Below are 17,522 nucleotides of genomic sequence, written 5' to 3'. Positions count from 1 at the left end.
CGTAACTTAACATTTAGCTGGCTTAAAGCTAGATTAGCTTAATTTCAAAGATCACCGTATACACATTAGTGAGGTATATAAATGTACCAAAATGAGCCAAGTACGGGTGAAAAGTACGGGTTGTACTTTTCAGAATATAGCGAGTACGGGTGATATTTGTAGCAAGTACGGGTGATATTTGTAGCAAGTACGGGTGATATTTGTAGCGAGTGCGGATGATATTTATAGCGAGTGCGGTTGGTATTTGCAGTGAGTACGGGTGGTATTTGTAGCGAGTGCGGGTGATACTTATAGCGAGTGCGGGTGATACTTATAGCGAGTGCGGGTGGTATTTGCAGTGAGTACGGGTGGTATTTGTAGCGAGTACATGAAGGTAATTTAGTGAGTACGAATGATAAAATATAGAGAGTACAGGTGGGGGTATTGCAGGGTAACATGTACGGGATTTATACAACAATTACGGGTGCAGCAAAACACTTCACTGAGAAAGAAAATATATGGTACAAACTGAAACTAGGTCAAATTATTTAATGTAAGTAAATACTACAAGGAATGAGTTGTTCATTAATTAAAATTGCTAGTGTTATTAAAAGACAAAGCCAGTGTTAGAGTTACTCTACTGTTAAGTACCGTAAAATCTGTATTAGAAGCTGCATTCCTAATAGAAGTCGCACCAATTCTTTTTGAATAATTGAGAACCAAAAATTCATCATTTCTCATATGTTTAGGTGCTCTAATAGAAGCCGCATCCTGTCCATTGCATTGTACCATTTTAATAGAAGCCGCGGTTTCTAATACAGATTTCACAGTACTTTAGTTTTATTTGGAATTCATTTTTGTGGTATGAGTTCCTTAAGGCCTCCTTACCTATAACTCTAAACCTAACTGCTCCCCCAGTGCTCTTTCCGTGATTTAATTGGTGCTAGGGTTTGGGGTGCTTAAGGAACTCTTTCCAATTTTTTTCTGTCAAAATTTAAGTAGTTCACAATATATTATATGTAATGGTGTTTGTTCTCCTTTTGCAGTGGTTATTTTGATCAGCCAGCAGATACCTATGTTGCTGCAGTTATCTTTTCAACCATTGCATGGTTGTCTGTGATATTCTTTTTGAGATGTTCTCTCAAAATGTTACTCTATTACCATGCTTGGATCCATGAACCCAGAGGCAAGATGACTCTGAAAACCAAACTATGGAATGTATGTATCAGACAAAATCTCTCTTAACTTAATATTAGTAGTCAGACAAAATCGCCCCCCCAACCTGGTATTAGTAGTCAGACAAAATCCACAACTCAAATGGAATGATTAGCCACAAGATTCTTCATCTTGATACAAGTCATGTCACTTGTGCACCATGTACATCGCCAATACAGTCAAAGTAGCATTGAAAACATATTTGATCATGAAGGCATTTAACATATGTTTATGTGATAATGTAAATAGTTAAATTATATTAAATTTGGTTCCTTGCTAGTGATTTGAAGTTTTGTCGTGATGTGCTCTTGATCAATTTGTGTTCTAAAATGTGCACACAAATAAATTATTATTGTATTATTCAATGAAAGCTGACATGATGCATGTATATTTCCACAGGGTGTGTTGATGCTGCTATGTTCCAAAGCCCCAATGTTGTACAGCTATCAAAGTGCTTTGCCAAATTTAAGACTACCTAAGCTGGAAGACACCATGACTCGAGTGAGTATACTGTCTCAATTCCTTATTTATATTAGAAACCACCATATGATGTTGTCATGGTAACCAAACATGGCTGCTGATTGTACATGGTCATTGATTGGCTGATTGTACATGGTCATTGATTGGCTGATTGTACATGGTCATTGATTGGCTGATTGTACATGGTCATTGATTGGCTGATTGTACATGGTCATTGATTGGCTGATTGTATTATGACAGCAGATTGGCTGTTTCTAATGACAGTTGCATTCTCACTTTGTAGAAAATCTCACTAACCACTTTAAGCAGCATAATGGCATTGGATTTTGTACAGTTCATGAGAAATCATATTCAACAGAATACTGGGGATGTTTGAATGGCTGAATAGGCAACACAACCTTATTTGCAGGCTAAACTAGCTAATTTTATCATTTTTAATCAGAACAATCAGTAGTAGGTGTTCTGCCTATGATATAAACTAAGAATGCAACTTTAATTGCATCGAATACATCGATTAGTCGACCCACTCAAAAAATTCCATGAGGAATTTGTTGTCATCTTTGAATGTACTCATTTAGTTGGGCATCTGTCACAGGCTATTGTTTGGATTCATTTAATCCAACCACGTGAATCATTTCTGATACCTATCAATACAAAGATGTTTCTTTTTTTATATGTCTGTACAATGTTTATTATTCTCCATATAACTGTTCCTTTTAGTTGCCCTGTACCTGGTTTGAGTCCTTGTTCAATGCCAACATGCACATTGAAGTCACGGTTTGGCTATCAATGACTTAGTGACATTTGTTTTCTTTTGTCAGTATCTGCGTTCCATTCGTGGTTTAACTACTGATGAACAGTATAACAGAATGAGTGGTTTAGTAAGCGAATTTCAGAATGGTATTGGAAAGAAGTTACAGCGCTACTTACTGCTGAAGTGGCTGTTTTCCTCTAACTACGTCAGTGATTGGTGGGAAGAGTATGTCTACCTGCGAGGGCGCTCTCCAATTATGGTCAATAGTAATTTCTATGGATTGGTAAGTTGAATTTTGTCATTATATTTAGAGTGAAGGAAAAAAAAAGCATATGGTGGTAATATTTATGTTAAGTTTCCAATTTTGTACATCTACCATCGAAAACAATAAAATTTACTGCTTCTTAAAAGGTTGTATTTATACTAAAGTGTGTCTACACTCATTTGATGAACCATTTTTGATAGTAATTTGGGACTGTTGTCTTTCATTAAAGTTTTACTACAAGCAGGAAAAAAAAAGTGTAATGATAAGACTATCATGAGAATACTTCAAAGTATGCACTCGGCAGTACAGGGTCACATTCACTTGTATTTTGCAGTATTCTTGTGATACATTGCAATAATATTGCTTTATTGAAGAACTATTCTCTAATAGGTACAAAAATACCTAAAATAAATTGTTTGTAGAAATTTAAGTACAAAAAATGTGTGAACTATTCTCAAAAGTAACAGGCATTTTACGTGTCAGTGTATATATTTCTTGATAGAGCAAACATGATTTGATTTCTTTTATATTTATTTGTTTTTTGAGGGCTTAGATTAGTCTCCTATTTAATGATGCATTGTGGGTATTAATGGTAATGCACTATTACCTGTAGTAGGGTAGTATCTAGTAACGCATTTATTTATTACCGTATTTGGCCAGTATGGCGATGTGTACCAATAATTGGTTCGACATCGTTATCCAACCTCTTATTCAGTGTATGCAAGCATGACTGAAGCAACACATGTGGCTGCAAATTTCTCTACTGTACTCGACCGCGTTAGCGCCCATGCCCGGGCAAGCGCCCACCCCCCACTATTTGGGGTCACATTCGGCAAAGTGTCCACCGCTTCAAAATGCATACAGCGTGGATAACGACCGCTGTGAACATGTTGTGAATGCGTAGAACGTGGTAACCGTGCGTTTCGACAATGACCTGTTAATACAAGTAAAATGCGGTGAATATTTAATGCCATAATCAGTTTACCTCTCAAAAATGGCTAGTTACTAGTTTTTTTGGAAAAACTATGTCGTTTATTCGCTGAAATCAATTCCTACAGATCGTACTTCGACATCGATAATTCACTTCCGCATTGCGTTACTGGAAAGTCTTCAGGAGTTTCCGAAGAATTGCGTCAGCACAACACAGTATTCTGATTGGTTAATAACCAACTTGACCCATTAGGTCAAAGGACGCTGCTGCAGGTCAAATCTGCAAATGCATTATGGCGGAAAGTGATTTTCATCGAGAGTTTGCGTACGATCCTACACCTTCGTCAGTAGAGATAATATGACAATTTTGACTTTGACTGTGTTCCAACAGACTCAAACGTTTTTAATTTCGTAAATTCTGGTAGTATGTAATTAATATTGTAATAAAATGTGTATATTTTTGTGATCATTTCTGTTTCTTCATTGTGAAAATCAATGATGACTCAACTAATTCCGAAATTTGATTTTCCCTCAAAGAGGTGATCTGTCACCTGATGAATAAAATTTTTCATTTGCACTCTTTTTCGAGGGGGATGCTAGAGTAAACGCCCACCCCTAATAAATCGTGATTTTCTGAGTTGAGGCCCCTGGGCGCTAACGAGGTCAAGTACGGTAGTTTCTCTTTTTAGCTCCGCTGTCGACTTTGTCGAGCGGAGCTTATCATATGAGTGATTGTCCGTCGTCCGTGTCAATGTTTTACTTTTTCGACTTCTTCTTGAAAACTACAAGCCTGAATGCTTTGATACTTGGTGTATATGTACCTTGGGTAGACCTCTCTTAGGTTTGTTCATTTCATGTTGATATCTTCAATTCTCTAATTTTGGTGAATATTTTTGTAATTTTTGGTAAAAAGTGATATTTTCGACTTCTTGTTAAAAACCGCAAGTGCAATTGCTTTGATATTACATATATAGGTACTACATGTGGACCTCTCTCAGATTTGTTCATTTTGTAATGATATCTTTAATTCTCTTATTTTGGTGAATATTTTTGTCATTTTTGGTAAAAAGTGATATTTTCGACTTCTTGTTAAAAACCGCAAGTGCAATTGCTTTGATATTACATATATAGGTGTACTACATGTGGACCTCTCTCAGAATTGTTCATTTTGTAATGATATCTTTAATTCTCTAATTTTGGTGAATATTTTTATCATTTTTGGTAAAAAGTGATATTTTCGACTTCTTGTTAAAAACCGCAAGTGCAATTGCTTTGATATTACATATATAGGTGTACTACATGTGGACCTCTCTCAGAATTGTTCATTTTGTAATGATATCTTTAATTCTCTAATTTTGGTGAATATTTTTATCATTTTTGGTAAAAAGTGATATTTTCGACTTCTTGTTAAAAACCGCAAGTCCAATTGCTTTGATACTACATATATAGGTACTACATGTGGACCTCTCTCAGATTTGTTCATTTTGTGATGATATCTTAAATTCTCTAATTTTGGTGAATATTTTTGTAATTTTTGGTAAAAAGTGATATTTTCGACTTCTTGTTAAAAATCACAAGTCAGATTGCTTTGATATTACATATATAGGTACTACATGTGGACCTCTCTCAGATTTGTTCATTTTGTGATGATGTCTTCAATTCTCTAATTTTTGTGAATATTTTTGTGATTTTTGGTAAAAAGTGATATTTTCGACTTCTTGTTAAAAACCAATAGTTCAATTGCTTTGATATTACATATTTAGATACTACATGTAGACCTTTCTCAGATTTGTTCATTTCGTGATGATATCTTCAATTCTCTAATTTTGGTGAATATTTTGGTCATTTTTGGTAGAAAGTGATATTTTCGACTTCTTATTAAAAACTGTAAGTCCGATTGCTTTGATACTGTACATATTGTTCATTTTCTGATGATGTCTTCAGTTCTTTAATTGAAATGTGCATTTCTAACAGCGGAGCTATCTCAGCCGATAGGCTGCTTGTTAGCAAATCTAATCATATTCTGCCATGATTTCTGTGTTTTTTTTTCTTAGCCTTATACTATAGAACATCTATAATAAATCCATTGATATAATATTGTCGTGTCATTTTCCCGTATGAATTCATTTCGCTTATATAGAGTTGTCATATGGTGATAGATATAGACTACATATTGTTGTATAAATGTATTGTTATGAATACAGACCATGCATACATTTATCCTTTTCATCACCAGACTTTCTCACCCAAATTGTTTTGCTGTTTTTTCCTATATTCTTCAATACATATATTTCTGAAAATGAATCCCAATTTTGGAGCTAGCAGACACATCTTCAGTTTTTACTTTTTTTTATTTTTGTCCCATTCTTTGGAAGGAACGTGCAGATTATAAAGGGGACTTTTTTTGTGATTTTGTGATGAATAGAGGCAGCTGGTAGTGAAAAGGTTAACAATAAGATGAAGCTTTATTATCTCCTGGCATATTGTTTGTTTTTTGTATGTAGCATTCATACATGCATACATCTATACGGTGTCATATCAGAAGTGCTATTGCATTATATTGAAGACATACATGTAACACACTAGATTTCATATTTAAAGTGCCTGTGAAATGGCTGCTATTTTCACGCCAAGATTTTCATAATTATGACATCATATTAAAAAAATACTTGTTGGAAACACATTGACAGCCCAAGCCCAGATTCTTATTCCATAAATTATTACGCAAAATGAAAACCTAAGGGCTGCGTAATTTCCTGTCTATCTGACGCTTCGTTTTCGTGTCACTATCAAAATTACTACCTTTTACATAACACGGGTGGTCTCTATAAAGCGATAATCAGGATCAACTCAACTCATTTGAAACACTTACCAAACATCTCTCTCCCTTCTGAAATCCGCCTCAGTGATCATGGGCTGGTCTGGAATCTATTTTTAAAAACGTTTTGTATTGCGCCAGGTTTAAGTTGTCGGCGTTTCTCGTTAAAATTGTTTTGTCATGGACAGGGACAGTTTTTTGAAAAAAATGAATCTGAGGTAAAGTGGACACTACATATGACGCTGTAAGGAGGAAGTCCACCCCAACCTTTTCTCGTTACTTTCACGGCTTTTGTCCACCGATTTTGCACCTTCGGATCGATTGGAAACGTGTAAATACTTACACTATGACTATACGCAACCGCCACAACACAACGTTTAACCATCATAATATATTACCCCGGACACGTGCCCAGGGGTCTGAACATACAAATCGGGAAAAAATGGGGTGGGCGCTTACCCGAGGACCACCCCAAAAAAGATTTTAAAAAGTTGTTTTTGTGATCGTATTATTAGGTCAAATAAAGGAATGCTTTCGTACACTTTGTACACGTACTTATTTCTTGATTTATGTGAGGTTTCAATAAACGTGAGCACTCGGTCAAGAACTGTGGGAACACTAAGACACAGGGTCAAATTTCAAGAATAAAATTTGTTTTATGTCAGCGAATGAAGTTGTATTACTCACTGAAATTGGCTACAAAGTATGATAAGTATTGTAATCAATGCACGGTTACTTTATGTAACCACGATCAGTGCAAGTCGAAACGGCCGAAAAAAACTACCGCTTGTAATCCAAGAAGGCGTTGACCTCATTAGCATAATTTTGTTCACGCACGTATTGATACATTGCATCGTAATTACTGAAGAATAGCAGACAGGGTTATGAAACAAATAAACCTTTTATTACTGATGTGAAATGTTTACAAACTATTGTGAATACATAAACATATCCAAATGACGATACATGAAAAACAGACTGAAAATAAACTTTGGTCGACCTCATTAACATGATTTATTCACGCACCCACAAACATGACAACATTATGCTGCAACAAGTTCCCATCGTCGGCATGCCTCATTATGGTTATCGTAATAGACTTGAGGTTTTTTCTTCAACGACAGAAAAATAATCCACATGACCGTATTATGCCATAGCTGTGGTGAAGGATGGAAAGAAAGTAGCAAGTTTACAATGTGATGTCTCAAAAGTGCTAGCTCCCGTTCACAGTCAGTAGAACATTCTGGAGGGGGTGAAACGGAAGAGCATCACCAGGCGATGGACGCAGGGCTTTTTGGCAACGACCGCAAACGTATCCGTGTCCAGCCATTGGTTGGCCACGTAGAGGTCAAAAACCGCGTTAGGTTTGGCTCCTCCGTTTCACCCCCTCCGGAATGTTCTACTTTCGCAGCCTAATCGCAGGTTTTTCAAAAAGCGTCGAAAAAACACAAGAATTAGTAGGAATGTTCCTGTTTTGGGCGGATTATTGATAGAGAATAATTTCTTTATTACAAAAATGCTGAAATACCATGAGTTTTTGCCTTAGTTATTTTTTTATTGGCGAAAAACTGCGAACTCGGCAAATTTGGTTGCACAACTTCCCTTTATCATATACACCCAGCATAAATATAATATATCAGGAGCACTATTGCAAATAGACATTCAAACAATGGTTTACTGAAGACATAGGTCACATGATCTGATCAACCTATTCATAATAAACATATACATGTATGGTCAATTGTTCTCATTAAAAATGCATAAATCCCATGTCTGAAGCAATATTGCAGATAGAAATAGAAATTCAAACTGCTTTATTGAAAACATAGATCATGGGATCTGATCAACGTATTTATAATGACCATATATATGTATACTATACTTCCCCAAGCATAAGCCCCTCCTTGAGTATAAACCCACCCCTCTGTATATTTCATTGCATAATAATTGTGATAGGTATGGTAGTTCGGTTCCTGCATTTACGAGAAAACTCGCATTAATTTCAGATTGCATGGCAGGCAATGGTTCGCACCTTTTCCATTCTATTTACTCAGGATGAATCCCGATTTTGCAATACTGAAGTAATCCATATTTCTTTTGAGTAGTAGTAGAAATGCCAAAAATGTTATCTTCAAGTCGTGAAACCTCGTCATTGAACATCGTTTTACTTTTCCGAATAATTGTGTCTTAAATGGGGTGTGAACGAGCAAACTATTCTTCGACATGACTTGTTGGCGACCGTGAAAGGTTTAAATACTTCCTCCATCCTTGCAAAAATTGCGAAATCAACAGCTTTTAGAGAAAATCAGTGTTAACAGATCGCATTTTAACATCACGATAATTTATTTTCGCATTGCGTTAAAAAAATTACTTCGTCAATAATCGGAAACTTAATCAACACAGCATTTTGATTGGTTAACAAACTACGTGACCTGTTAGATCAAAGGAAGTTGTTCAGGTCAAATCATGATGAAAAACACCATGGCTTTGTAACAAGATCGTGCGATTGAAAACATTCCACAACAAAGATAATGATGAAGAACTTGCCTTCGACTGTTTTCCCACATACCCTATCAATTTTGCACAGTAAATTCAGGCAGTATGTAAACTGTATTGTAATAAAATGTGTGTATTTTTATGAACATGTTTGTTTCTTCATTGTAAAAAGTGTTGTTGAAATCAATGACTACTCGTTTCGCATTTTTTTCTTCATAAAGACGTATTTCTCCGAGACCAGCGATGTAAACGAAAAATGTAATTTGGATAATTATTTGTGGGTGGGAAGATGATTACTATTTTAACCCCCCCCCCCCCAAAAAAAATATTTTTTCTGAGGTCGTCCTCGAGTATAAGCCCACCCCCTAATTTTTAGGTCCCTGGACTTATGATTGGGGAAATACGGTATATATATATGTGATAATATCTGGATCGCTAATGCAGACAATTTGCCATCTCTGATGGATTTTTTATTATGCCAATAACCTGCAGTAATAACCTGCTATAGATATGTCACTGACCTGCTTATACATTGTATGCTATATATGTCGATGACCTGCCTAAGGTTGATGAATAGTTTCAATGGATATTGGTGGGTTCTATGTACAGAATCTTATCAGGAGCATTCTTCTGAATAGAGACATTCACATTGTATTATCTTGAAGACATTGCGTGCTAAATATGTTAATGAGGCTGAAATAAAAATGCATTAATCCCATATCTTGAGCATTACAGGTATTACAGATAGACATTCAACTAGTACTTTATTAAACATTAGGCTCACGATCTGATCAACATATTTAATAACCATACATGGTCATGTGACCTTGATGAAAATGTGTAAATCCCATATCTGGAGCACTATTGCAGATAGAGACATTCAACCAGTGCTTTATTGAACATTAGGCTCACGATCTGATCAACATATTTAATAACCATACGTGGTCATGTGACCTTGATAAAAATGCTTAAATCCCATATCTGGAGCACTATTGCAGATAGAGACATTCAACCAGTGCTTTATTAAACATCAGGCTCACGATCTGATCAACATATTTAATAACCATATGTGGTCATGTGACCTCATTAAAAATGCATAAATATAATACCTGGAGCACAAATGCAGATGCGTGTAAGATGCTGGGGTTTTCTTGTTATGCCAGTAACAGTAGATGTCAAAGGTCTACTCAAGGTGGATCAATATATAGTTTTACAAACTTGGATGGGTTTGAAATACAGAGTCTTATCAGGGGCATTTTGCAGATAGAAACATTCTCAGTGTTGATTGAAGACATTGCATATTGCCATATATATTTGTCATACATGTACCCTCAATAGTGCCAGGATGTGTGACCTTTTAGAGGTCATGCATAAGACATACGACATTGCTGTGTTGATGTGCTCTTAAAAATCCTACAAAAAACTCATTCATAATCATTTTCATTGTTATACAAACAAATGTTTTTTATCTGTTTCATATAATTGTATTTTCTCAGGATGCTATTCACTCTAAGCCAACTTGTATACAAGCTGCCCGGGCCGCTAATATGATAATTGGTCTTCTGAAATTCAGGAGGACAATAGAGAGACAGCAGTTGAAACCGGTGAGTAGACAGTGGGTCTGTGTTTTATCTTAAAAATTTTCCTCTCAATATTTAGGTCCAATTTATCTCCAGCCTTGCTGCAGGTTGTGTGTTACGTACTAGAGCCTTGTTTGTGTATCGAAGGACAATGGCAAATGACCCGTAAAAACTGCACGTATCAAACATGTAGTAAACTACACGTTTTCCCAAATACCAGCATATATCATTAATTAAAGTTACCATGCATCTATACGCAGTATACCAATCTGAAAATCAATGGTTTCTAATCCAGGGTGTCTAAAAAATAGTAGTGTCACCTACAAGAGGTAGAAGCTTGTTCTGAAAAAGTTCTTTCCAGTAAATGTCAAGAATGAAGAAACTAGTAAATAAGTACTGTTTGAAACAAAAACAGTTCTTTTCCAGTTCTGAACGAACTGAACAAGTGGGATAAATCGAAATGTAGTATTACTATAGTTAATAGTAGTCATAGTCATTATTTAACTATCAGTAAACAGGATTAACTGATGTTTTCATAAAACAATAAAACAAAGTACTTGTACGAATGTAGTTGTTATGATTACTTTATCACCAATGTTTACCATATATTTGTAGATCTTGAAAACGTTGCAGATAATGTCATATTTTTTTTTGTCTTTTCTTATTTGGCAGTTAACTTTAAACAAGTACGTTCCTCTGTGTTCCTGGCAATATGAAAGACTGTTCAACACTACACGTATACCCGGCCCAGAAACAGACAAGCTTGTCCATTTTAAAACGAGCAAACACATTGTTGTATATAGTGGTGGTTGTTATTACAAAGTTATAATTCAACACTTGGACAGCAACAAAATATTGAAACCATGCGAACTAGAAAAGTAAGTTATATTTATGTGCATTTATATTTCACACAGAAAATATTGTTCTCTTTAGCAATGCCCTCTACATTGTATGTTATGACAAACTCATAATTCAACGCTTGGACAGCAATGTGTTCCTGAAACCATGTCTACTAGAAATGTGATATTCATATTTGGTTTTTAGTCCCCATTCGGACGAAGTCTGAAAACGAGGACTTATAATTCGGTCTCTGTCCATTTGTGCGTCTGTGTCTCCGTCCGGAGTCATATGTCAGAATCCCTTGGACCGATTCCGTTCATTCTTTGCATGTGCCTAGTACTTTATGTGGGACATATGCACATGCAGTGGCTTAGCGATTCGATTCAGAATGGCCGACTGGTAGCCATCTTGTTTTTTGAAAATGTTGTATTTTGGATATGCTTTGTAAATTTTCATTCAAACTTGGTACATAGATTATACATGTTAAGATACATGTCCATGACGATTTATTTCATAATTGGATCAAAGATGGCCGACTGGCAGCCATCCTGTTTTTTGAAAATGTTGTATTTTGGACATGCTTTGTCAGTTTTCATTCAACTTTAGTACATAGATCATACATGTTATGATACATGTCTATGACGATTTATTTTGCAATTGGATCAAAGATGGTCGACTGGCTGGCATCTTTTCTTATTTTTTGTATGCGGTATCTTGGACGTGCTTTGTCAGTTTTCATTCAAATTTGGCACATACATGTACATGTACTTTATACATGTTAGGATGCATGTCCATGACAATTTGTTTCAAAATCTGGTCAAGGATGGCCGATTGACAGCCATCTAACTTTTTGGCCTTACTATTATATTTCCACAATTTATGTACCATTTTCATTCGTATTTGGCACATACATTGTACATCATACATATCAGTGTGTTTCATAATCAGATCAAAGATGGCCGAATAATGGCTGTTTTTTTTTTGGCCATATTACTACTACACAGAACACGTGTTTTGATGTAAATAAACAATCTGTTGTATACGCCACTTGGAATTCAAGTTTCAAGGACACACTCGCGACAACCCCTCCGCTTTAATATGACGAGCACAAAGAGAACTTTCAAAAATTTAACGGGGACTGTGTCATTTTCAGTGACTTGTTAACTAAAAAATAGCGCCCTCTTTAGATGTACACTGCCCTCTATGTTGTAACAAACTAATAATTCAACGCTTGAAAAGCAACATGTTCCTGAAACCATGTCAACTAGGAATGCGATATTCACGTTTTGTATTGAACTACAAAATAGCGCTCTCTTTAGATGTACACTGCCCTCTATGTTGAGACAAACTTGTAATTCAACGCTTGGACAGCAACATGTTTTTGAAACCAAGGCAACTGAAAATGTGATATTAATGTTTTGATTGATAACCTTTGATAAGCTTAATTGTGAACAGAATACATTTTCACTCATTAATTTTTTTTTAAATCAGAAAATTGTCATCATTATCATAGATATGTTTACTTTGTTTGTAAATGCCACATCAGACACTGATGTACTAATCTTTAGTTTTGTGCAGACAGACTTAAAATAATTTGTCATGATTTCATCTACAGACAATTACAGGGCATACTGGATAGTGATGCCCAACCTGCCCCTGGGGAAGAATGCCTTGCTGCTCTTACTGCTGGTGACAGGTAGGTAAACTCATTTCTAGACAAGCACAATACGTGGTGATCATCCATTTTCTGTGAAAGAACACTGCTCCAGAATCTTATCTCTGAGATGCTTTCACCAATCATGTCCAAACGTGATCTATACATCATGTTGTTACACATTAATTTGTTTGATGATCTATTTCAAGATGTCCAACTGGTTGCCATTTTAATGTTAAAAATGCATCTAAGTCGAGCATTTCTATTATAACAGACCCAGATCTTGGGTATACATGGACAGGTTTTGTTCATCTTGGTACATACATTGAACATATAATATAGCAGGACTATGTTTGTCAGATCCGATTCAAAATAGCGCAATACAAAGGTTATTCTGAAGCCATGTATCTGATATACAATGACTGATCAATCTTTATAACTACATTATACATCATGTCGTTTGTTTCAAGTTTCAGTTTTGTTTACTATTGAACTAACAAGGACTATGTCATGACATAACTTGGGTTTATTTTATTCTGTCCTACTGTAAAATACTTTACCGGTATTTCAGCTGGAATTAATTTTTGCTGAGAATACTTTTTGTGTGTTTTGTATGGAGTTTATTTTCACTGATTCTTGATGAGTTGAACATAAAATGTAGAATATGGATTTTAATGCTACTGATTCATTTCTTCAGTGAAAATAATGTAATTTACAGTATACATGTATGCTTTGGTTATTTAATTTTTTCAATTTTACATCGTGCTTTAGAACTACAGAAATGAAAATGGCATCCAACATGTGGCGATAATTGTGATATTAGCAAGCTGTGAAGTCATATGTTTCATATGGAACCCATGCAATTTGTTTAAGTTTTATTCAATACTAAAATTAGTAACTTTGTCCTCTTCAGTTCAGTTTTGCAATGTCTATAGTTCCCTTTTTAGTCCCCGTTCGGACGGAGTCCGAAAACGGGGACTTATGTTTTGCCCTGTGTGCGTGCGTCCGTGCGTCCGTGATCACCTGTATCTCGAACATGCATGGACCGATTATGTTCAAACTTCACTCATACATCACACATTATATGGGACATATGCACATGCATTTTTTTCATGATCTGATTAACGATAGCCGAATAGCGGCCATTTTAAGGCCGAAAATGCATCAAAATGGCACATTTTCACCATTCCGGACCCGGATCTCAGTTATGCATGGACGGATTTTGTTCAAATTTGGTACATACATTAAACATAATAGGACCTTGATGCACGTCATTTTTTTTTTCGGATCAAGTTCGAAATGGCCGACTGGCTGCCATTTTGTTTTAAAGATTTCAGTTCTGGATCCGTATCAGAGACATGTCTGGATTGATCAAGTTCAAACTTCACACACACAAGGTACATCATGTCACAAATATGTATGTGCATTTGTTTCATGATCCCATTAACGATAGCCAAATGGCGGCCGCTTTAAGGCCGAAAATGCATTGAAATCGCACATTTTCATCATTCCGGACCCAGATCTCAGTTATGCATGGACGGATTTCATTCAAATTTGGTACATACATTAAACATAATAGGACCTTGATGCACGTCATTTTTTTTTTCAGATCAAGTTCGAAATGGCCGACTGGCGGCCATTTTGTTTTAAAGAATTCAGTTCTGGATCCGTATCCGAGACATGTCTGGATTGATCAAGTTCAAACTTCACACACACAAGATACATCATGTCACAAATATGTATGTGCATTTGTTTCATGATCCCATTAACGATAGCTAAATGGCGGCCGCTTTAAGGCCGAAAATGCATTGAAATCGCACATTTTCACCATTCCGAACCCGGATCTCAGTTATGCATGGACGGATTTTGTTCAAATTCGGTACTTACATTAAACATAATAGGACCTTGATGCACGTCATTTTTTTTTTCGGATCAAGTTCGAAATGGCCGACTGGCGGCCATTTTCTTAAAGAATTCAGTTCTGGATCCGTATCCAAGACATGTCTGGATTGATCAAGTTCAAACTTCACACACACATGGTGCATCATGTCACAAATAGATATGTGCATTTGTTTCATGATCCGCTTAGCAATAGCTGAATGATGGCCATTTTAAGGCCGAAAATGCATTAAAATCACGTATTTTCACAATTCCAGAACCGGATCTCAGTCATGCATGCATGGATTTTGTTCAGATTTAGTACAATGTGTTGTACATATGCAGGTGCATTTCGGTCATGATCTGCTTTGAATGTATATGTCACTCAAATATGAACGGAACGGGGACGTGTCATTGACAATGACTTGTTTTTTTTATTTCTGACAGGACACCATGGGCCTTTGCTCGTGAGAAGCATTTCCGTTCTGGCGTAAACCGAACATCATTGGATGCTATTGATAAGGCAGCATTCTTTGTAACTTTCGATGATGCGAAACCGGAATATGATAAAGTAAGATTTGAGCCTTTCATTCTTATGAATTTGGTACTGTGAAGTCTTTTTCACTTTTGGCTTCGGAGTGTGCAGATGGTTGTACAGATCTCTGTCTGTCTGCGGGATGTGCCAAGTCTTGTTCTACTAATATATCTCAAACAACTGTCTGGATTAGGATGCAGTTTGATTACATAGATACATTATGATTAACTCAAGACCTGATTGAATTTTAGTTCTTCTTAATTGGGCACTTTGTATATTATTTCATTACTCTCAGCATGTTTTCTGATATCTGAATCTGGTAGATGCAAACTGTACAAGTTGAATGTTTAACACTAATTTGTAATTAATCTACAAAAGCTAATTGCCTAATTTGCATACTAATTAACAGCTTGATTTTAATAGGTTTTAACCCCGATAGGTTAAAACTTACAAAGTAGCACAAGAATGCATAAGGCAGAAATCGTGATATGTTTGCTTATTCATAACAAATTGTAAAATCATCTGCTTTCATTCAAATAATGATTGGCTTTAAAGCTAAACATTATCTATGCTAATAATGCATCCACTTGACATAGCACCTTGTCTGCCAACTTATTCAAAATGATTAGATTGATTAGATAATGTTGAACTAACTCATTAATATGAGTTAATTAACTAACGATGATGTCACAGTATCATTTCTGGTTTGGTAAACTTGAATTTTTTAATTATAACACTTTGATTTATAAAATAGTAGATTTATTTTATTTATTTATCATGGTTTTATTTTAGACATAGTCCATATATAAAAAAAACAAAAACAGATATGTAATAAAATAAAATTACAGACCGTACATACATATTTATATAAAGTTTATATTGACTCTAGATAATTACTTGATTTTTGCAGGAAGACCACAATAAACTCAACTCCTATGCTCGTTCCTGTTTACATGGTAATGGCTACAATAGATGGTTTGATAAGTCTGTAACATTTATTGTCTTCAAGAATGGACGAGTGGCAATAAATATCGAACATTCGCTGTAAGTATATGTACAAAATTTAGAATATTTTTACAAGGTTATTGAGAACATGTGTAACTTCATCCTAAAAAGCCAATATTAACACTAATCAAGTAACTATGGCAATATATATGTTTTCAGTAAGCTGAGATATAGGAAGATTTGATCCTTCAAACTTGTTATGTTATCTTTTGCAAGTGATACAAGTTTTTACAATCCTCAAACACGAATAGCTCTTTTACTGGATGAAGTGTTTCAAAGATTATTTCGAAAAATTTATTTATATTTCTCCTCCTTGATTCAAGAGTGCTACTGATCACCAGCACCAACTTGTTGCTGCATCAGTCTGGTGGTTGATACTGTGAAATACTTTATTTTCGCTGGAATTAATTTTTGCTGAAAAAGCTTTTTGGTTGTTTTGTATGGAATTTATTTTTACTGATTTTTGATGAGTTTAATGTGAAATATAGGAGAAAATGTATATTCACTGGATTTTATTTTCACAGAATCATCCCTTCAGCGAAAATAGCAAAAATAAAGTATTCTACAGTTCAAATCCAACCTAATTAACGACTTGAACACATCGTTATGCTTTGTGTAAAATATCAGAAGTTGATATGGTATGGTGAATGTAGTGATGTTCGCAATACTACACATCATTGTTTTTTGTATGTTGAAAGAATATGCAGAGAAAAACATTGTATAATTATCTCACTGATATAATTTCAGACTATCGATAGATAATGATGATAATTCATAATAGAGTCAACTGAAAGTTTATGATGCTCACAAGAAAATACTTCCACTAAAATAGATGTAACTGCATGTCTTAAATATCCTAGTAATGCATCTACTGCTACAGAATTTGGCAAATTTCCCAGACTCGCAAAGTTCGTAAATCTTGTTAAACTAGTGGTTTACAGTGTATCAGTTTTCACTGAACCTGCCATAGAGGGCAGTGTTCTTGACAATTTATGCTTGTTTTGCATGACAAAATCACATACATGTTCACATTGACCATTAAACAGCAACCTTGAAGGTTCTTGCATTTGAACCTGAAAAAAAATAAGTATTG

The 17,522-nt window shown here is 35.3% G+C and overlaps 1 protein-coding gene across 1 annotated transcript in view; it reads left to right on the top strand.

Moving 5' to 3' along the window:
- Nucleotides 1-17,522, top strand: part of LOC100373220 (carnitine O-palmitoyltransferase 1, liver isoform) — a 44,599-nt gene that overhangs the window by 14,472 nt on the left and 12,605 nt on the right. The window contains exons 4-11 of the mRNA XM_085506548.1: nt 1,026-1,197; nt 1,594-1,695; nt 2,496-2,711; nt 10,434-10,541; nt 11,190-11,395; nt 12,973-13,053; nt 15,337-15,460; nt 16,335-16,468. Of these exons, the coding sequence (XP_085362674.1) occupies nt 1,026-1,197; nt 1,594-1,695; nt 2,496-2,711; nt 10,434-10,541; nt 11,190-11,395; nt 12,973-13,053; nt 15,337-15,460; nt 16,335-16,468 (1,143 nt within the window). The remainder of the gene's footprint in view (nt 1-1,025; nt 1,198-1,593; nt 1,696-2,495; nt 2,712-10,433; nt 10,542-11,189; nt 11,396-12,972; nt 13,054-15,336; nt 15,461-16,334; nt 16,469-17,522) is intronic.

The sequence above is a fragment of the Saccoglossus kowalevskii genome, chromosome 12 (genome assembly GCF_978046115.1).
Source record: "Saccoglossus kowalevskii chromosome 12, keSacKowa6.1, whole genome shotgun sequence".
In the NCBI taxonomy this organism is placed as follows: Eukaryota; Metazoa; Hemichordata; class Enteropneusta; family Harrimaniidae; genus Saccoglossus; species Saccoglossus kowalevskii.
Note: the sequence above shows the minus strand (reverse complement) of the source record. Positions and strands in the feature narration are given on the sequence as shown.